At 59.1% G+C, this 19,795-nt stretch overlaps 2 protein-coding genes and 1 non-coding gene across 6 annotated transcripts in view; 2 read left to right on the top strand and 1 right to left on the bottom strand.

The window, feature by feature from the left end:
• The window catches only part of ADAMTS13 (ADAM metallopeptidase with thrombospondin type 1 motif 13), a 32,902-nt gene extending 25,469 nt beyond the window's left edge, over window positions 1–7,433 (top strand). For 3 of the 4 annotated variants that reach the window (XM_066366763.1, XM_066366764.1, XM_066366762.1), the window contains 7 exons: window positions 564–746; window positions 2,365–2,569; window positions 3,471–3,762; window positions 4,311–4,457; window positions 4,778–4,954; window positions 6,059–6,243; window positions 7,069–7,433. In XM_066366763.1, coding sequence (XP_066222860.1) covers window positions 564–746; window positions 2,365–2,569; window positions 3,471–3,762; window positions 4,311–4,457; window positions 4,778–4,954; window positions 6,059–6,243; window positions 7,069–7,254 — 1,375 coding nt within the window. In that variant the 3' untranslated portion in view covers window positions 7,255–7,433. The remainder of the gene's footprint in view (window positions 1–563; window positions 747–2,364; window positions 2,570–3,470; window positions 3,763–4,310; window positions 4,458–4,777; window positions 4,955–6,058; window positions 6,244–7,068) is intronic. The other variant, XM_066366765.1, reaches the window with a different exon arrangement.
• On the bottom strand, window positions 6,803–6,934 carry LOC136396063 (small nucleolar RNA SNORA36 family). Its single transcript, XR_010749490.1, has one exon. It is a non-coding gene; the product is annotated as a small nucleolar RNA SNORA36 family (small nucleolar RNA).
• Window positions 7,434–8,046: 613 nt separating the features above from the next.
• On the top strand, window positions 8,047–19,420 carry CACFD1 (calcium channel flower domain containing 1). The gene is made up of 5 exons (XM_066366761.1): window positions 8,047–8,230; window positions 11,432–11,504; window positions 13,548–13,673; window positions 18,641–18,748; window positions 19,249–19,420. Exons 1-5 carry the CDS (start codon window positions 8,110–8,112, stop codon window positions 19,337–19,339), a joined length of 519 nt encoding a protein of 172 aa, XP_066222858.1. The 5' UTR covers window positions 8,047–8,109; the 3' UTR covers window positions 19,340–19,420.
• Window positions 19,421–19,795: the final 375 nt, after the last annotated feature.

Raw genomic sequence — 19,795 nt, 5'->3', positions numbered from 1 at the left:
GGTTTCCTGGAGCTGCGTGTATAGTGCGTGGCACGGACCCAGGAGGTCATGGGTGCACATGGTTGATGGTTCACTTTGTCATCGCCTGCTCTTCACCGAGCACCTGCTGTGCCAGGCGCTGTTCTGGCACCAGGGGCACAGCAGCGAGCAAGACAGGCGTCCTGTCTTCCTGGAGCAGATGCGGGGGCACGGGGCATGGATGATAGATAAATAAGACCGGCAGGAGACCCCAGGGCGGAGACTGGTGCAACGCGGCTAAGGAGGCAGGAGGCAGGTCCCGGGGCGGTGGAGCCAGGATTCCCATTGGAGACACATCTCAGCAGGACCCCTGGGGTGCCCTGTCCCTCCCCGGCTACCTTTTGGACACATCTGCTTTTTGCCTCCTCGTCCCCTTCTGTAAAATGGGTTCTTCTGCATGTTCTGTGTCCATTACTTTAAGCCCCTCGCTGGAGACATACAGGGTGACCCCCAGAGTGAGAGCCTCTCCAGGCCCCTCCTGGTGTGGGGGAATGAGGGCCACCCCTGGATCCCCTGGGTCCCCCCCTGACTCCGGTGTACCCCAGGTGGCGGTACAAGCTGGCGGCCTGCAGTGTGAGCTGCGGGGGAGGGGTGGCGCGGAGGATCCTGTATTGCGCCCGGGCCCACGGAGAGGACAAGGACGAGGAGATCCTGCCGGACACCCAGTGCCAGGGGCTGCCTCAGCCAGAGCAGCAGGAGGCGTGCAGCCTGGAGCCCTGCCCACCCAGGTCAGCAGCCCTAGGGCATCCAGCAGGGGCCTGAGCTCCCAGTGTGAGCCAACACCAGGCCAGGTGCCACAGGGGTTACAGGAGGGCTCCGTGGCCTGTGTGCAGCTGGACCACGGGGGTTACAGGATGGCTCCGTGGCCTGCGTGCAGCTGGACCACGGCCGAGACGTGCAGGTGGACGAGGCCAGGTGCCACAGGGGTTACAGGATGGCTCCGTGGCCTGCGTGCAGCTGGACCACGGGGGTTACAGGATGGCTCCGTGGCCTGCGTGCAGCTGGACCACGGCCGAGACGCGCAGGTGGACGAGGCCAGGTGCCACGGGGGTTACAGGATGGCTCCGTGGCCTGCGTGCAGCTGGACCACGGCCGAGACGCGCAGGTGGACGAGGCCAGGTGCCACGGGGGTTACAGGATGGCTCCGTGGCCTGCGCGCAGCTGGACCACGGCCGAGACGCGCAGGTGGACGAGGCCAGGTGCCACGGGGGTTACAGGAGGGCTCCGTGGCCTGCGTGCAGCTGGACCACGGCCGAAACGCGCAGGTGGACGAGGCCAGGTGCCACGGGGGTTACAGGAGGGCTCCGTGGCCTGCGTGCAGCTGGACCAAGGCCGAGACATGCAGGTGGACGAGGCCAGGTGCCACGGGGGTTACAGGATGTCAGTGGCACAGGAGACAGCCCTTAGGACATGGGGCCACCTGGCAGGTTGTACTAGTTTCTAGAGGTGACCGTCCCATCCAGCAAAACACAGACAGCACTGTTGGTTCTCGTGGGGGTGTGGGTGGGGGAGCCCTAGGTGGGGGAGCCTCACCACGGAGGAGGTAGCATTCGGTGGAGCCTGGGGGTGGGCCCAGCTGGGGCCCAGCACCGCCGAAGCCGACACAAGGCAGAACAGCGCTCAAGCCGGGGTGGGGGCTCAGAGACTGGGCTGGAGCCCGGGGAGGGAGAGGACAAACATTCACCGCTATGTCCACAGTCCTCCCTCACTTCTGCATATTTAATAACACCCGGCTTCTCTGGATCGTGTTGCAAAGCCGGGAGCAAACTTTATTTTCCCAAACCAGTCACCAGCGGCGCTCACTGAATTTCTCCCAGGGGCTCCGTTGTCACGTCCTCGGTTCCTGTGTCTGTGTGGCCCAAGGGGAGGTTTCCCGCCGCGCTCTGCCGACTGCCCTCTCCTAGTCCCATCCCCAGACCGAGCTGTCTTAAATCAGTGGCTGGACGATCCCTTGCCGTCCCCCCCAAAGCGTCCGTTGACTTCCTTGCTTGTGCGAGCGTCCAGTGGCTTTGTACCCCGTTTCTTCTCCACGTCCCATTCAGAGGTGATCTGGGATTCGTGGGAATTTCACACGCACCTTGCCTGGCCCAGCAAGCCGCCCTGTGGTTGTCACTGGAGGTGGTGTGAAGGGGGGGACGAAGGGGGCGCCTGGTTAAGGGACAGGAGGTGTCTTCCCTGCAGAGCCGTTCCCGTGCCAGCAAGCGCTGGGACTAGACAGGAGGGGGTTCAGGCCTGTACTGTGCAGTAGCCCTGGAACACGTCCTGGATGGCCATCGAGGGGCCCAGTGGGGCAGTGCCATCCTGGGGGGGGGGGGCCCAGCCTCTCTCTGGGGTCTTTTCCTGCAGGTGGAAAGTCACGTCCATTGGCCCATGCTCAGCCAGCTGTGGGGTCGGCACCGCCACACGCTCTGTGGCCTGCGTGCAGCTGGACCAAGGCCGAGACGTGGAGGTGGGCGAGGCGGCCTGTGCCGCTCTGGTGCGGCCACAGGCCAGCATCCCCTGTGCCGCTGCCGACTGCACTTACACGTGGCGCGTCAGCCCCTGGACACCGGTGAGCGCTGGGGCTGGGGCTGCGGGTGTGTCAGCTGAGGGACCTCAAACACGGGACCCTGGGGAGCTTTGTTTCACTGTGACCCCCTGAAAGGAGACGGAGAACTGGGATTGTTGGGGAAGGGGCAGCCCGGGCACCTAGAGATGGAAGACAGCGAGGCCTAGACACGTGGAGAGAGCCGGGCCTTAGGAGGCCCCGAGGTCTGGAGACACAGGAAGGTGAAGGGCAGATAGCTCAATTCCCCACGGACAAGCCAGTGCCATCTGGGCCCAGCACCTTGCAAGGCACTAGGAAGATGGCGGGAAACAGGCAGGGCCCTCCTCAGGGGCTCGCTCACGCCGAGAAGAGGCCACGCAGATGGCCACCACCGCCGGCCTCGGTCAGAAGGACCGGGGGCATCTGGGCCCGGGCGAGGTGGGTTTGGAGGAGGGCAGTGCAGGGCAGGAGGGCAGGTGGGCGGGCTGCAGAGCTGTCAGGAGGAGCAGGGGGGCAGTGCAGGGCAGGAGGGCAGGTGGGCGGGCTGCAGAACTGTCAGGAGGAGGAGGAGGGCAGTGCAGGGCAGGAGGGCAGGTGGGCGGGCTGCAGAGCTGTCAGGAGGAGGAGGAGGAGGAGGAGGAGGAGGAGGAGGCCTTGCCGCCTGACCCCTGCTCTCGGGTTTGGAGGGACCAAGAGGCCTTGAGGGTGACAGATAGCGACCTAGGCTTGAGTCCCTGCTGCGTGTCCCTGTGTGACCCAGGCAGGATCACCTCACTGAGCCTCAGTTTCCTCATCGGTAGAACGGAGACAGGTACCCACCTCCAGGGCTGTGCAGAGATTCTATCCGCTCGTGCCTGGCCTGTGGTCGCCTGTCCTTGTCGCCCTCAGGGAGGGTCGGCCCAGCTCTGTCCCCTCTTTCTGGCAGTGCTCCGTCTCCTGTGGGGTTGGCACCCAGCGCCGCCGTGACACCTGCCTGGGTCCCCCGGCCCAGGGGCCCATGCCTGCTGACTTCTGCCAGCACTTGCCCAAGCCAACGACGGTGCGGGGCTGCTGGGCTGGGCCCTGTGCGGGGCAGGAGACACCCAGCCCGGCACCCCACGAGGAAGCCACTGCCGCTGCTTCCCCGGAAGGGCCCCGGCCCTGGGCCCACCTCCTCTCCCCAGCTCTCCGGACTCGGGAGCTCTTGCCGGGGCCCACGGAGAGCCCTGTGGAGTCCAGTATGTTCCTTTCTCCCTCTGTCTGGGCAGCTGGCTGGCTGTAGGAGGCGTGGCAGAGGCTTCTGCACCTGGAGACCCAGGACGAGTTCCTTGTGGGGATGTCCGGGGGGCTGTCTGTGGCCACAGCACTTGGGTCCCTGGGATGTGTGTGGCCACAGCACTTGGGTCCCTGGGATGTGTGTGGCTGGGATGAAGGGATGGGCTTGGGAGAGCCCCACTGGCCAAGGGCAAACTCGCTTTTATTATTATCTAGGGAGGGTGACACGAAGGTGTCCGAGTCAGATCCCGGTCTGTGACCCACAGTCACACACCACTTTACACACTGCTTCCCTTGCTGGAGCATCGCAAAGTGGCTCTGTGCCTTGAATGGGGACATCTGACCCTTGCAGCCCCCACCCCCGCCTCAGGGCGGCTTCTGGCTGGGCCTCTGAGGATGTCAGCTCTCTCCACTTCAGCCTCCATCCCCAGCATGGGAAGCCCCAGCCCTGCCCTGCCCGGAATGCCCCACCTGGCAGCTCTGCTCACCTGTGCTCCTGCTCTCTGTCCAGGTCCCTGTGGCCAGCAGCACCTCGAGCCAACAGGAGCCATTGACTTGCGAAGTCCCGGGCAGGCTGACTGTGCCGTGGCCATCGGGCGGCCCCTGGGCGAGGTGGTGGTCCTCCAAGTCCTCCAGAGCTCTCTCAACTGTAGTGCCGGTATGTCTAGGGCCACGTGAGCACCTGCTGCCAGTGCCAGGGCCTGCCAGGTGCCTGTGGGCACGACTCCAGCATGCCCACTCCGGGCAAGACAGTCTAGGCTCATGCTTTATGATAACTTGGAATTATAGCCCTCTCAGGACTGGGGTGTGATGGGGAAACTGAGGCTAAGAGATTAAGTAACGTGTCCAGTTGCTTAGGGTCACCTAGCCAGTAAGGGGGATGGTCGGGACCCGCACTCAGCCCGTCTACCCCAGGGACACTGTACTGCTGAGCCCACTGGGGGGGTGCAGGACCCTCACTGCAGTGCTCCTCCCCAGGGGAGATGTTGCTGCTCTGGGGCAGGCTCACGTGGAGGAAGACGTGCAGGAAGCTGGCTGGCATGACCTTCAGTTCCAAAGCCAACACGCTGGTGGTGAGGCAGCGCAGCGCGCGGTTGCGTGGCGGAGTGACACTGCGCTATTCCAGCCGACCTGCCCCAGGAACTTTCCACCGAGGTACAGCGAGGCGCCGGAGGCCCCGCCCCCGGGGCGGGCTGGGTGGGTGCTGCCGCCAGGTGGTGGAAGCCACGCCTTCCTGGACACCCCCAACGTCACCACCCCGCGGTGGCTAGTGTCAGTCTAAAATGAGTTGCCAGCATGCGGTCTCATGATACGTGCTGCGCCCCTTGCTCTCTGGGACCCTTCAGCAAGGTGGGCAGATGGGGATTCCAGCCACATGCGCACCCCATCCTTTAGGCCACCATGGCCCCATACCCTGGCCCTGGCACTCTGGTCCTTCGAGATCCTTTAGGATCCTTGTCTAAGCCACAGTCCCCCAGCCCGGTTCCTGTGTGCAGTCCTCTTGTCTCATCGCCCGCAGAACAGGGTGTGTACATGCTTGCACACATATGCACACTCACACCTCGTGCAGAGGATGGCATCCCAGGGACCCCCGCTTTGCCCACAGTCCCACACTCAGTGTCCTCAGATAGCTCTCTAGGCTGCTTCAGGGCGTTCCCTCCCCAACAGCCCAAGCTGGCCGAAGGTGGCTTCCCCAGCCAGTTAGTTCCAGGGGTTTCTGGTCCCCCCTGCCCCGGGCCTCAGGTGAGAAGTGGGACAGCTCCTCCTTCGTAGACACCTGACACGGCCTCCCCTGCCCCACTGTGCGCAGCTGCACAGGTGCTGAGTGGTCCTCACTTCCCAGACTCCCCACTCAGGCACCTGCCTCAGGGGAGGCCCAGGCGGTGCCGGCAGAGGAGGCTTCAGTGGGTTGGAGCCTGTGCTTCTGCCAGGCCCAGTGTTAAGCACTTTTGCACATGTGACTTTTTCAGAATTACCCTGCCCGATGTTTGCTGCTGTCACCTTCACTTTAAAGAGGAGGGAACTAAAGCTCAGCGCATTTAAAGCCTTTGCCTAGGGTCACACAGCGGGAAGTGGCAGATGTGGGGTGCAGTGGGGGCTTCTGCCTGGGAGTCCTGATCTTGACCACAGTGCCATACTGTCCCCCTCGCTGCTCCCGAGCTGTGAGCTGCCCTGGCCTCTGGCAGTAGTGGTCATTTGGGGGCTCCTCTGTCCTTGAGATGGCTCACACCCAGTCTGTCTACCTGCTCTCCCCTGCAGAATGTGACAGGCAGCTCTTTGGACCCCGGGGTGAAATTGCCAGCCCACTGACGAGTCCAGATGGGAGACACGTGGGGGGCTGCCGCATCTTTATCGATGTGGCTCCATGGTCCCGTATCGCCATCCACGCCCTGGTCACTGATGTGGGCACTGGACCTGAGGGGACTGATGCCAGCTACATCTCGGTGAGGTTGCCATGATGGCGACAGGAATGGGCCAACTTTTGCTATGACTTTGGACAGCTGTTCTGTGGGGACCGGACCAGGGGTTCTGGGCTAGAGGACCCCCTGAGTTTACTGCAGACCAAAAACGTCTTCAAAATTAGTAAAAGAACAGGAGGAAAGAGCTTCCTCCATTTATTTACCAACAAATGTTTATTGAGCTCCCTATAAGAGTGAAATAGAAAAGAACCTTTTCCAGTGTAGACAGCCCGGTTAACCCAAGACTGAAGTCTAATTTTAGAGCCTGATATAACTTTGCCAAAAGAGGGGGCCAACTCCTTCCCCCACGAGGTTCCGTGGGTACTGGGACAACTGTCCTCTGCAAGGTATCAGCTCCTCTGGAGGAGGCAGCCTGGCTTCTGGAACCGGACAGACCTGGGCTCAGGTCCCAGCCCTGGCACCCTGGCTGTGCCACCTATAAGTGGAACGAGTTCTCTGAGCCTGTTTCCCGGAGGATAACAGTGTCTTCCGGATAGGGTTCTTTTTTTTTTTTTTTTTTTTCCTTTTCTTTTTTTCCCCCCCATTTTGTAGGCTGGGAAGTAAATGGAGAGAGTCATGTTTTCCATCCACTCATTGTTCCTAGCCCGTTTCAATGTTCCAAAGTTTAATTAACAGAACAGGGATGCTACTCTGAAATGAACTCAACACTTTGGAACGGATAGGGTTCTTGTGTGAGGCTTAAGTGTGACCCTGAGCGCGTTATGCTTTGTATATTACAGGCTCCATGAAAGCTAGCTAATTAATTCTCATCTGTGGCTGGGTCCTTTGGGGCTGTCCCTTTTCTCCTAGATCCGGGACATCCACAGTCTGAAAACGGTGACGTTCCGCGGGCAGCAAGTGCTCTACTGGGAGTCAGAGGGCAGCCAGGCTGAGATGGAGTTTAGCCAGCGCTTCCTGGAAACACGTGCTCGCCTGCGGGGCCAGTACTGGACACTCCAATCTAGAGCTCAGGAGCGCCACAGTGGCCTGCCCTAGTTCCTCTCCATGCACGTTGCTCAGCTGCCCGGTGGGCACAGTGGGGTGCCTCCCTGCGTTTTAGACAGGAGGGAGCCTGACATTATATATATATATGGGCATCTGTTAGGTGCCTGGCCAGCTCCGGCCTGCTTTCCAATTTGAATTCCCTCCAGTCTTAAATATCACCGTTAGCAGCTCCTCCCACGTGCAAAAACGTTAGGGGGCGCGGTGGGGTGGGTGGGTGGGAGACTTTTGGAAAGGCAGCTCCAGCCCGTTGGAGGTCAATAAACGGAACGTGTGGACAGACTGGCGTTTTCTTCACATAACCTGTCTAAATCTGGCTTGAAAACCCATTTCACAGCACAGCGGGCATCCCCTGGCCGCGGTCAAGCTCCAGACCCGTCCCTGATTGGATCAAACTCGCCACTCCTAACAGTCTTCTTCGATGCAGGGAGGAGAGGCGTTGCAGTGTGGAGTCCCGATGCTGGAGTACCTGTTCATCCTCTGCGAAGTCCGCCCCATAGGCTACATTGTTCCATTGGGCGGATTTGTCTACCTGGCAGTCCAGCGCCAAAACCAGCCCCCTATGCTAATAAGCGCGTGCCCACTGGCTCAACTCGCCAAGGACCTGCGAGCTCCGCCCTCTATGCTAATAACTGCGAGCCCCACTGGCTTACCTCACTACCGCCCTGGAACTCCCGCCCCCTATGCTAATAAGCATGAGCCCTTCGGACGCTACTCGCCGCGGGCCTGTGAGCCCCGCCCTCTATGCTAATAAGAGAGGCCGCCTCTCCCACAAGGCAGCGCGCCGGCCGACGAGGCCGGCTCCGGAGCCCTTTGTGAGGGCGGTGGGCGGCTCGGGACAGCGACACGATGAGCGGCGCTAGCGGGGGCGCGGCGGCGTCCGTCAACTCGGAGCCGCCGGCGCAGGAGGAGGGCATGACGTGGTGGTACCGCTGGCTCTGTCGCCTGTCAGGGGTTCTGGGGGCCATCTGTGAGTACCCCGCCCGGGCGAGGGGGGCGAGCCCGCCGCCCACTGCGCATGCGCGCCCCCGGCAGCCGGGACGGGGACTGTTGGGCGAGGGTCTGCGGGATGGGGGGGGGCCCGCGCGGTTGCTATGGTTACCGGCCCGCTTCCTGGGCGCCTGGGTTTCCGGGCTGGGCTGAGCTGGCGGCTCTGGGACATTCCAGGAGGGAACCGGAGCTCCGGCTGGGAGGCTGGAGCCGGCGCGGTCCGGGCACTGCCCCTCTCTCTGCCTGCAGACCTCACCTGTTGACTTGAGCGTGGGTGAGGGCGGCAGCCGCCTTCCCCTTGGGCGAAGGTTGTTTGTCCCGGGCCAGGTGGCGCGAGGTTTCCAGGAGCGGGCCCGGCCCGGAAAGGAGGACTGCCTTCCCGCTGCTGCTGCTGCTGGGCTTGCGCCTCGGGCCCCTTTCATCTCCCCCGCCTGTTCCCCAGCCCCGACCTCAGGTTGCCGGGGAAGTCGGACTGTTTTAACACAGAGCCCTCAAAAACACAGATAGAAAGGCATTCTGCTACAGAAGGCCAAACGAAGATGGGAGGGCAGGTCTTCCAAAGGCACATGTAAGTCTACTGGGATGGTTTGCGCTCTCCTTCCTGCCAGGGATGATAGGAGAGCAGCGGGCACAGCAGCGGCCCGGGAAGTCCCACAGCATCTGAGCAGTGCCCGCCTGGCACAGAGGGCTGGGGTCAGGGCAGATCTGCGGGAAGGAACGCGTTTCTGGTCTCCTTCCTCTGCACAGTCCCCTCCCCGCAGGTGAGTGGCGGTAGGACGTTCAGGAGTGCAGGGCGAGGCCCTTAGCCAGAAGCAGCGGTGGGACAGGCCCTTCCCCCCCTCCAATCACAAGAGGTCCCTAAGTCCCTGGTTCTGCTGTTTAGCACCTTTTTGACTTTGTAGGAGAGACTGGTGGGCTTGAGGTCAGGCCCACCAGTATAATAAATAAATAGAGATTAGCTGTTTCCCTAGAGGATGGGCGTGGGGGTGCTGTGGGGTGTGACAGTGGTCAGTGGGGGAGAAGGGAAGAGGTTCTGACTGGCCTCTGGCCCTCACCACGCTGACCCCTGGGTTAATCCTGGCATCCCATCCAATTCGGTGCTTCTCAAAGAGGGGCACCTTGGCCACCCCAGGAGTTGGTGCTGTTGGGACTACACAGGAAGTTGCAGGAGAAACCTGTGCGTTACCTGGAAATGTGTTTCACCTGCAGGTTTGGGGGGAGGTGGTTGTAATGATGTGAACACCAAATGCAGTTGACCCTTGAACTACAGGGTTTGAACAGCACGAGTCCACTTATCCGTGGGTGATTTTCAGTAAACATGCATTTGGCCGCCTGTATCCCTGGGGTTCGCAGCTGTGGATTCAACCAGTCACAGATTGAAAACAGTATTTTTAATCTGTGGTTGGAAATCCACAGGTGCATAGCTCCAACTACACTATTTTATATTATATAAGGGACTTGGACATCTGTGCATTTTGATACCCATGGGGGTACTGGAACCCATCCCAGTGAGGGACAAGTGTAAAGTTTTTGGGGAGTCAAATGTTATACTCGGATTTTCGATTACACGAGGGGTCGGCTCTCCTAATTGCTGTGTTGTTCAAGGGTCATCTGTAGTCTATCACAGTGTAGAATGCAGACCGGTCATCTGTAGTCTGTCACAGTGTAGAATGCAGACCGTGCGGGAGTTTTAGAGATGAAATCCAGGTTGCACTCCTGGCTGGTCCCTTGTGGGGTAGGGTTGCCCTCCTCCGTGGTGGGGGCCCTGGGGGCAATCACGCTGGGTCCTCACCGTCCTCGGGAGGAGAGGGCTGCGCAGCACACCTCCCTCACGTGGCTTGAGTGTCGCTGACTCTGAGGGGATGTCCTGCAGCCCTAGATTGTTAGGGGACCCTGGTTATAACCTGGCCCTCCCCGACGGCTGGCTGCGGGTAGCACAGTGGGGTAGGGTTGGCGCTGCAGGTGGAGCCGCAGCAGCGGGCGGTGTCAGTTGCTATCAGGCGAGGCAGGTGCCGCTGACCGCAGAGCCTTGTTGTCCCTGGGCACTTTGTGTCTGTGGCCCCGGGAACCTGGCTGCCTGACTGTGTGTATGAGACCTACCCCAGGACAAGCACTGCCTTTTTAGTTGGCGGAACATCTGTCATCTTAGGAGGTCTTGGGGAGCACACGAGGGCTCACTTTGCCTGGGCTCCTCCTCCACTGCCTGCTGTTGGCATAGGGTTACACGGGAGAGCAGCGGAATTCCAGGCCGTGGCAGGGCTCAGCTGCACGGGAGCCATGAAAGTTTAATGAGCTGGTGGCTGATTGCTGCCTCAGCGGGCCCATTGCTGCACTGGTCTGGCCTGGGCCAGCTCCCCGGACCTGCCTGGCAGGCCCCTGGCATTCTTGGTGCAGCTGGGCTATGTGCTGTGGGTAGAGTGGGCGGGCGAGTGGTGGACCCTGCTCGTAAGGAGCCGTTGGGAGGGGTGGGCAAAGCTCCGTATTTCGGGCATTGGAGAAGCCACTGGGAGGGCTGGAAGAGGATGCACCCCTCCCTGACACGACCCCCTGCTGTTTCAGGGTGGGTGGGCTGGACTGTGGCCTTGCCTGTGTGCAGGAGAAAGCAGGCCTCAGGTGCAGAGAACACACCCAACATGGTCGCGCGGCCGGTGTAGAAGAGCTAGAGTGGCGACCCAGGTCTCCTTGGTCCTGATTTCTGTTCTGAGAGAGGCAGCCCTTGTCCCAACCACAGTCCGAGCCACGTTTTCTGAGTCCGAGGACTTCGTATGTGGCCAGCCCTGTGAATGGGGCCACTTGCCCTGGACTTTCTCTCATCAGAACCACCTTGTGAGATGGGTGTTGGTACAGTTGAGGGTCAGGGGCAGGCTCCTCCAAGCCCCGGGACAGAGAGGGTGAAGTGCCCGCACAGCCTCGCCGGGCTCTGACAGCAGCCGCACCCTTGCTGTGGGGCCAGGGCACGCGCCTCACCTCTGAGTCCAGTGCCGCACCTGTGACAGGGAGCAGTTGTGTTTGGTCTCCTTTGTCTCAGAGGGCAGAGAGGGGACTTGTAGGTGCTGGGAGAAGAACCAAGCACGGGTGTTGTGAGGTGGTCCCCTGAGGTCACAGCCGTCTCTCCAGCCGGCCTCCCAGCAGCCTGTCCCTTCCTGTCTGCTGATTCCCGCTTGTGTCTCTTGCTTTCAAGCTTGCGCCATCTCCGGCCTCTTCAGCTGCGTCACCATCCACCCTCTGAACATCGCAGCTGGCGTATGGATGATGTGAGTAGCCCTGCTCCTGTCTGCCTGGTGGGCTTTGGGGCATGTGGACTTCGGGCTCCCGTGCCGACCCTTACCTCCTTCATGCCCCCCGTGTTGAGTTTTCCGGACCTCCATTAGAACTGGGGCCGGGAATACCCACCCAGGTCTTTATTGCGTGTAGGGCCCAGGCCAAAAACATTCCCCCATTTCTGGAGTCAGACTCCACAGCCAGCAAGCCCACTGTCGTGGGCCTTGCCTCTGGGAGCCCCAAGCCCGTCAGCACCAGCCGAGGACTGAGCTGGAAGGCTGGTTTCCAGTGGGGCTGCAGTCAGGTGCTGGGGCCGGGAGACCAGCTTGGAGGTGGGCAGGCAGTGCTGGCCACCGAGAGGGCAGACCAGAGTGGGCGTGGGATCAGGCGTCAGAACAGCCTCGATGAGCTCCTTGCCTGCCTCCTGCCAGGGTCGCTCAGTCCCGGGGGAAGGGAAGGGAAGGGAAGGGAAGGGAAGGGAGGGGTGAGAACTGGCCAGGGCAGCTCTGGCTGCGTCTGACACCCGCCGGGGGGAGAGGTGTTTGTGCACCTACTATGGGCTGTGCCCATGTGGGGTTTGGTCTGGGAGGGGCATAGAGATAGATGAGATGTGGGCCTGCCTTCTGGGAACTCAGCCCCTGCTTAGACCTGGGGGGAGGGGAGCTTGCTCTGGTTCAGCATTGGGACCTCTGCTGGTCCTAGACCGTGGAGGCGGGACTGAAGGCGGAGGCACTGGACCCCTGGATGGGAAGGGGTTGGTCTAATGTGGGTGAGGGTCAAGTTGGGACCTGCCCATGCGGGAGGTCGGGGTGAGGGCATTGCTAGTTGTGCAGAGAGTTCCTGCTTTAGGGGGCACAGGTGGGCTTTTGGGGCACCCTGAGCCTGTGTTTCTGTCAAATGAGGGTAGCCTGGGAAATTTCCCCTGGGCGTGGAGGGAGATGGAAGGGCAGGAAGTTTGAAGCCAACAGCCTCTGTCCTCTGGCTTAGCTGTCCCCTGCCTGGACACGGGCTGCACAGAGGGCTTGCTGAGCTCCCTCCCCCAAGCGTGGGCTTCCGGAGGGCCGGCTGTGTCAGCTCAGCCCCTGGTTGAGGACAGACTGACCTCCTCCCCGGCTCCTGGTCCACGTGCCACAGTTCTCTGGCTGCTGGGGGTGCTGGTGGTAACAGCTACCCAGCGGGAGCAACTGGCTGCAGGCCACAGCCGTGCTGTGATGCAGGGGTCTTCTTCCTCCTCCTCCGGAGACGGGAAGGGTAAAGGGAAGAGCCAGATCTCCCCTCAGGGGCCTGCAGCTCAGTTAGGGAGACATGGGGCAGGCTCATGAAGTGGTGGGGGTGGGCGCAGGAAGTGGGGTGGATGCAAGAAATGGTGGGATGGGCTCAGGAAGTGGTGGGGCAGGCTCATGAAGTGGTGAGGGGTGGGCTCAGGAAGTGGTGGGGCAGGCTCATGAAGTGGTGAGGGGTGGGCTCAGGAAGTGGTGGGGCAGGCTCATGAAGTGGTGGGGGTGGGCGCAGGAAGTGGGGTGGATGCAAGAAATGGTGGGATGGGCTCATGAAGTGGTGAGGGGTGGGCTCAGGAAGTGGTGGGGCAGGCTCATGAAGTGGTGAGGGGTGGGCGCAGGAAGTTGTGGGCTCGGTGCAGGAAGTGGTGAGGGGTGGGCGCAGGAAGTGGGGGTGGGCGCAGGAAGTAGTGGGGGCTGGGTGCAGGAAGTGGTGAGGGGTGGGCGCAGGAAATGAGGGCTGGGCGCAGGAAGTGGTGAGGGATGGGCTCAGGAAGTGGTGGGGTGGGCTCAGGAAGTGGTGAGGGGTGGGCGCAGGAAGTGGTGAGAGGTGGACGCAGGAAGTGGTGAGGGGTGGGCTCAGGAAGTGATGGGGTGGGCTCAGGAAGTGGTGGGGGATGGGCGCAGGAAGTGGTGGGGGATGGGCTCAGGAAGTGGTGGGGTGGGTGCAGGAAGTGGTGGGGGGTGGGCGCAGGAAGTGGGGGGGGGGTCGGCACAGGCCCTGCTGGCCAGCCGCATGCCCTCTCACTTGCCCTCTAGCACTAACGCCTTCATCCTGCTGCTCTGCGAGGTGCCTTTCTGTTGCCCGTTCATCGAGTTCGCCAACACAGTGTCAGCGAAGGTGGACCGGCTGCGCTCCTGGCAGAAGGCTGTCTTCTACTGCGGGTGAGGGGCTGCGGGCAGGGCGCCCCAGCTGGTTTCCAGACCTGCCTGCTCAGTGGGTACCTGGATGGTGGCGGTGGCACTGGCTCGGGGGAGAGGGGGCAGATGCCCTCAGTCACAGTCGGTGGGGGTTTCAGCTGGGATACCTTTGTGCGCATCGTGGTAGCCGCTACATGAAGGGACCCAGCGCTCAGTCGTACTGGTTCAGACACGAGCCACACATGCGTAGAGAACATGAGAAGCATCTGGATTCTGGCCCATTGGCCGGGATTGTTAAGCACATGCTTGTGTGTCCGTGTGGCGCGTGTCTGCAGCTTTCCCAAGGTGTGGGCTGTCCAGACGTCCTTCCACGAAGGGAGAAGCCCAGGCAGACGGAGAACACCGCCTCCAGATACACTTCTGGTGTCCCGTCTCTGACAGCGAGCCCAGTGTAGTGCTCCGTCTGAGTCAGGAGATGAGCTGCCCAGTGTGTTTCATACACAGCAGCTCCTTGCGCAGCTCCTGGTCCCTGGGAGGTTGTCAGTGGATCCTGGCGGCAGCGGCAGCTGCACTAGTTAATATTATCTAGATTCTCTGCAGAGGTAAGTAAGAGGCTCTTGTTTCAAAGGTTTCCTCCCCTCCCGGAGGCCCAGCAGTTTGGCCAGAGCCCAGATGCACGTCCTGTTGTAGAGCTGTCTGCTCTGCGTCTAAAGCACAGGCTCACAGAACACGGCGCGTCTCCCTCGCCTTTGCCCTGCGCTTTCTTTCTGTTTCGTGCATTTTTAATGGCTGCCAGCAGTAATATGTAGTCATTAAAAGTAATTTGGAAAATAGGAAGGAGATTGTTACCCGTAGCCCCTCCACCTGTTAACGTTCTGATGTGTCTCTTCACTGTGTCTTCAGGTATTTTGTTAAACCTGTTTCTCACTCAGTTATAACCATTGTAAGTATATTTATATCCCCCCCCCCCATTTATCCCGTGGTACAGACATTTTCGTTATTACCACAAAGACTTCATAAGGTTTCTTGTAATCATGGAAATATTTAACTGGATACATTGTTTTCTGTGTGTGTAAACCATGGTCTGAGTCAGCTGTGATGACGTCCCCATGCTAAAATATCCTGCTTGGTGTGATTCCCTTAGGACATATGTCCAGGTGTGGCTTTGCTAGGTCAAAGGGTGAGATTGTTACGATTTCAATGGGTGACTAAATTGTTTTGCAAAGAGGAGGTGGTCTGACTTCTCCCACCCGCCCACCTCCAGTGCTGGCACTATGTCCACCTTTCTGCCTTAGCTAAGGAGTAAAACATTTCTCCATGTTTTTATTGATGGCATTTTCTTTTCTGAAAGTGACCCAGTTTTTTTCCTGTTGGCGTCTTAGTGCTTCACTTAGTAAATTCTATGTGACTCTGTATGGAAGAGATCTTAATCCTTCTGTTAGGTTTCCTGCTAATATTTTCCAGCCTGTTGATTGCCTTTAATTTTATTTTCACAGCTTTTCCCCTTGTGGTCTTTCTTTTTTCTTGGGAATTTCTATTATTCTCTTATTACTTAGGAATTTTATAACTGACATTGGCCTTGAAGAATGTAGGGGTTAGGGACGCCACCCGCCATGCAGTCATGTATCATTTCTGACTCCCTAAAAACCGAACTACTAATAGCCTACCGTGGACTGGAAGGAAGCCTTATTGTCCACATAAACAGATGGTTAACATATATTTTGTATGTTATGGGCATTATATACTGTATTCTTACAGTAAAGTAGACTAGAGAGAAGGGACAGTAAAATCGTAAGATAATGAAATGTAAGTACATTCCAGTGCTGCACAGTTATTTGAAAAGGTCCGTGTACATGCAGACGGTGTGGTTCAAACCCATGCTGTGCAAGGGTCAACTGGACAGCAGGACCTCGTGACCACATGTCCAGCCGGATTGGAAATCCTGGTAGAGTCCGGTGGGTCAGGTCCCACTCTCCTCCCCCCCCCCCCTCGTGGCAGCCAGAGGGCTGCCGGCTGCTGTCTGATCTCTGTATCGGCGCGGAGGATGCCCAGGGTGGGGGAGGCGCAGGTGGAGCAGCATCCAGGAAGTGGCCTGATTAATCTCATTGCTGCCATTGGTCTGGAAATCCGGGGACCCAGGGTCAGCCCCATGGATATGTATTCTTAAGCCCCAAGGGCACCTGCCACCAGGTGGCGTCAGGCTGTAGCTAGGACCAGATAGATCAGGGGTCGGGAACCTTTTTGGCTGAGAGCCATGAACGCCACATATTTTAAAATGTAATTCCGTGAAAGTCATACAATGACCTGTGTACGTTATGCATTATCCAATAAAAATTTGGTGTTGTCCCAGAAGACAGCTGTGATTGGCTCCAGCCACCTGCAACCATGAACATGAGCGGTAGGAAATGAATGGATTGTAGTGCATGAGAATGTTCTTTATTTTTCACATTATTACTATTATTTTTTTTTATTTTATTTTTTTTGTATTTTTCTGAAGTTGGAAACGGGGAGGCAGTCAGACAGACTCCCGCATGCGCCTGACCGGGATCCACCCGGCACGCCCACCAGGGGGCGATGCTCTGCCCATCTGGGGCGTCGCTCTGTTGCAACCAGAGCCATTCTAGCGCCTGAAGCAGAGGCCATAGAGCCATCCTCAGTGCCCGGGCCAACTTTGCTCCAGTGGAGCCTCAGCTGCAAGAGGGGAAGAGAGAGACAGAGAGAAAGGAGAGGGGGAGGGGTGGAGAAGCAGATGGGCGCCTCTCCTGTGTGCCCTGGCCAGGAATTGAACCCGGGGTTCCCGCACGCCAGGCCGAGGCTCTACCACTGAGCCAACCGGCCAGGGCCCACATTATTATTTTTTTAATTAAATATTGTGCGAGCTAGATGCAGCCATCAAAAGAGCCATACCTGGCTTGCGAGCCATAGGTTCACGGCCCCTGAGATAGAGGATGGAGCCAGTTAGCTGCTCCCACCGGGACCCTTGTGGAGAGATGAGAGGCTCGCTGTCTTACATAGTGTCATTGGGACCGCCTTGAGCGATGGCTAGTTCTGCTGTGCTAACAGGAGCCAGCACGTAATTTGTGCTTGCGCTGTTCCAGGCACAATGTTAATTACTCAGCATGACTTCACCTTGCTCAGTCTCGAAACCTCTGAGCTTTGATCCCCACCCCTGGGACAGAGACAGCGTCAGAGAAGTTCAGTAACTTGCCCACAGTCACACAGCTTGGGAGGGACTGAGCCAACCTGAGGTTTTCTGGTCAGCTTTGTTTTCATAAACAGCGAGGGGGTGCGATCGTCTCAGTGCTGTTTAACCCTCTGGGGCAGGGGTAGTCAACCTTTTTATACCTACCGCCCACTTTTTATTTTTATTTTTTTATTTTATTTTTTATTTTTTTCTGAAGCTGGAAATGGGGAGAGACAGTCAGACAGACTCCCGCATGCGCCTGACCGGGATCCACCCGGCACGCCCACCAGGGGGCGACGCTCTGCCCCTCCGGGGCATTGCTTTGCTGCGACCAGAGCCACTCTAGCGCCTGGGGCAGAGGCCAAGGAGCCATCCCCAGCGCCCGGGCCATCTTTACTCCAATGGAGCCTTGGCTGCGGGAGGGGAAGAGAGAGACAGAGAGGAAGGGGGGGGGGTGGAGAAGCAAATGGGCGCTTCTCCTATGTGCCCTGGCCGGGAATCGAACCCGGGTCCCCCGCACGCCAGGCCGATGCTCTACTGCTGAGCCAACCAGCCAGGGCCCCTACTGCCCACTTTTATATCTCTCTTAGTAAAATTTTCTAACCGCCCACCGGTTCCACAGTAATGGTGATTCATTTTTTTATTTTTTTTACAGAGACAGAGAGAGAGAGAGAGGGATAGATAGGGACAGACAGACGGGAACAGAGAGAGATGAGAAGCATCAATTATTAGTTTTTCGTTGCGACACCTTAGTTGTTAATTGATTGCTTTCTCATATGTGCCTTGACTGTGGGCCTTCAGCAGAACGAGTAACTCCTTGCTCAAGCCAGTGACCTTGGGTCCAAGCTGGTGAGCTTTTGCTCAAACCAGATAAGCCCGCGCTCAAGCTGGCAACCTTAGGGTCTCGAACCTGGGTCTTTCGCATCCCAGTTCGACGCTCTATCCACTGCGCTATAGCCTGGTCCAGCTCCACAGTAATGGCGATTTATAAAGTAGGGAAGTAACTTTACTTTATAAAATTTATAAAGCAGAGTTACAGCAAGTTAAAGCATATAATAATAATTACTTACCAAGTACTTTGTGTCGGATTTTCGCTATGTTTGGCAGAATAATCTTTATAAAACAACTTACTATAGTTAAATCTATCTTTTTACTTATACTTTGGTTGCTCCGCTACCGCCCACCATGAAAGCTGGAATGCCCACTAGTGGGCGGTAGGAACCAGGTTGACTACCACTGCACTAGGGTCACAGACTCTTACAAAAATCTGATGGGCCTGACCAGGCGGTGGCGCAATGGATAGAGCGTCAGACTGGGATGCGGAAGACCCAGGTTCGAGACCCCAAGGTCGCCAGCTTGAGTGTGGGCTCATCTGGTTTGAGCAAAAATTCACCAGCTTGGACCCAAGGTCGCTGGCTCCAGCAAGGGGTTACTCGGTCTGCTGAAGGCCCACGGTCAAGGCACATATGAGAAAGCAATCAGTGAACAACTAAGGTGTCGCAATGCACAACGAAAAACTAATGATTGATGCTTCTCATCTCTCCGTTCCTGTCTGTCTGTCCCTGTCTATCCCTCACTCTGACTCTCTCTCTGTCTCTAAAAAAAAAAAAAAATCTGATGGAAGCTTTGGGTCCCCTCACCAGAAAATGCACAGAATCCGGCAGACAAGTTCACGGGTGCTAGAGGACTTAGGATCCCGGCTGAGTTTTGGGGACCCTTCCCGTCCCGGCAGCTTGGGAAGGGGACCGGGGTGAGCCGGTGCGGGGGCTGCAGGTGGGCGTGCCCCTGACTTCTGCTGCTCCCCCAGGATGGCCGTCATTCCCATCGTCATCACACTGACGCTGACCACCCTGCTGGGCAACGCCATCGCCTTTGCCACCGGAGTGCTGTACGGACTCTCCGCTCTGGGCAAAAAGTGCGTCTGCCAGCCCCTGCCCGCAGGGGGGATCTGGACTCCCTGCCTCCCGGGTCAGGGAGGATGGGTGGAGAGTGGCCCCTGGTACCCGTTTGTGGAAACGGGGGCCCAGAGGGTGTCAGTGACTCGTCAGTATCTTAAAGGTGTTCAGCTGTAGGGAACGTGAACAGAATTCTCGAGATCTCCTGGTGGCTCAGTCTTGCCCCGTCAGCCCAGAGCAGGGACAGCATCCGCGGCTCACGAGAGCCCTTCCCCATCCTGACCTGGCATTGCTGCCAGTCACTGCCCTCTCGCAGCCCGGCAGCCCGGGCAGCCTGTGCCACTGTGAGAGATGACATGTCCTTGCTAGCCTAGCAGTAGGCTCTCTGGGGAGACCAGAGGCCCAGTGGGCTCTGCCTGCGGGCCACAGCAGAGCCCCTGGCCAGGAGTCAGGTGGTGGCCGGCAGGGCCGTGTGCCTGGGGTCTGTCCCCGCTGTGACTCGGCCTCGCTTTCTCTGCAGGGGTGACGCAATCTCCTATGCCAGGATCCAGCAGCAGAAGCAGCAGGCGGACGAGGAGAAGCTTGCCGAGACCCTGGAGGGGGAGCTGTGAAGTGGGTCTGGGTGGCTGCCCACCCTCCTGCCCCTTGGGTCCCGTGTGCGAGTTCAGAGGGGCGAGGCCTGCAGTGTTGACCTTGGGGGACAGCCTGGAAGAGGGGCCCTGGCCCGGCTCCCATCAGCTTTTCTGCGCCTGCCTCCACGCTGGGAGCCCGCCTGTCTGCCCCTGTCCCCGGCCTGGTGTCTCCTGCTCTGTGCTGGTGCAGAGGTGCAGCAGCGAGGGCTCTGACGCCCGGACCAGCAGCAGGGAGCTGGGCAGGGCAGCTGCGGGGGACCCGGCCACACGACCTGCAACAGAGCCAGCAGGCAGCAGCCCTCCTGGCCCCACGCAGCCTGGCGTGGCCGGGGACAGGTCGCAGGTGGATTTCAGATTTTCCCAGCCTGCAGAACCACAGGGACCCGCTGAGATCCTGGGAGGAGCTTCCCCTGGCAGCAGTGGTCCTCTCCAGGT

This window comes from Saccopteryx leptura, chromosome 2 (genome assembly GCF_036850995.1).
Source record: "Saccopteryx leptura isolate mSacLep1 chromosome 2, mSacLep1_pri_phased_curated, whole genome shotgun sequence".
Lineage (NCBI taxonomy): Eukaryota > Metazoa > Chordata > Mammalia > Chiroptera > Emballonuridae > Saccopteryx > Saccopteryx leptura.
Note: the sequence above shows the minus strand (reverse complement) of the source record. Positions and strands in the feature narration are given on the sequence as shown.

Bases quoted from the DNA above. Each gene is read 5' to 3' on its own strand.
- CACFD1 (XM_066366761.1), top strand. From the start codon at position 8,110: ATGAGCGGCGCTAGCGGGGGCGCGGCGGCGTCCGTCAACTCGGAGCCG. The intron at 8,231-11,431 runs GTGAGTACCCCG...CTTGCTTTCAAG, and splicing joins AGGGGTTCTGGGGGCCATCT to CTTGCGCCATCTCCGGCCTC. The intron at 18,749-19,248 runs GTGCGTCTGCCA...CTTTCTCTGCAG, and splicing joins CTCTCCGCTCTGGGCAAAAA to GGGTGACGCAATCTCCTATG.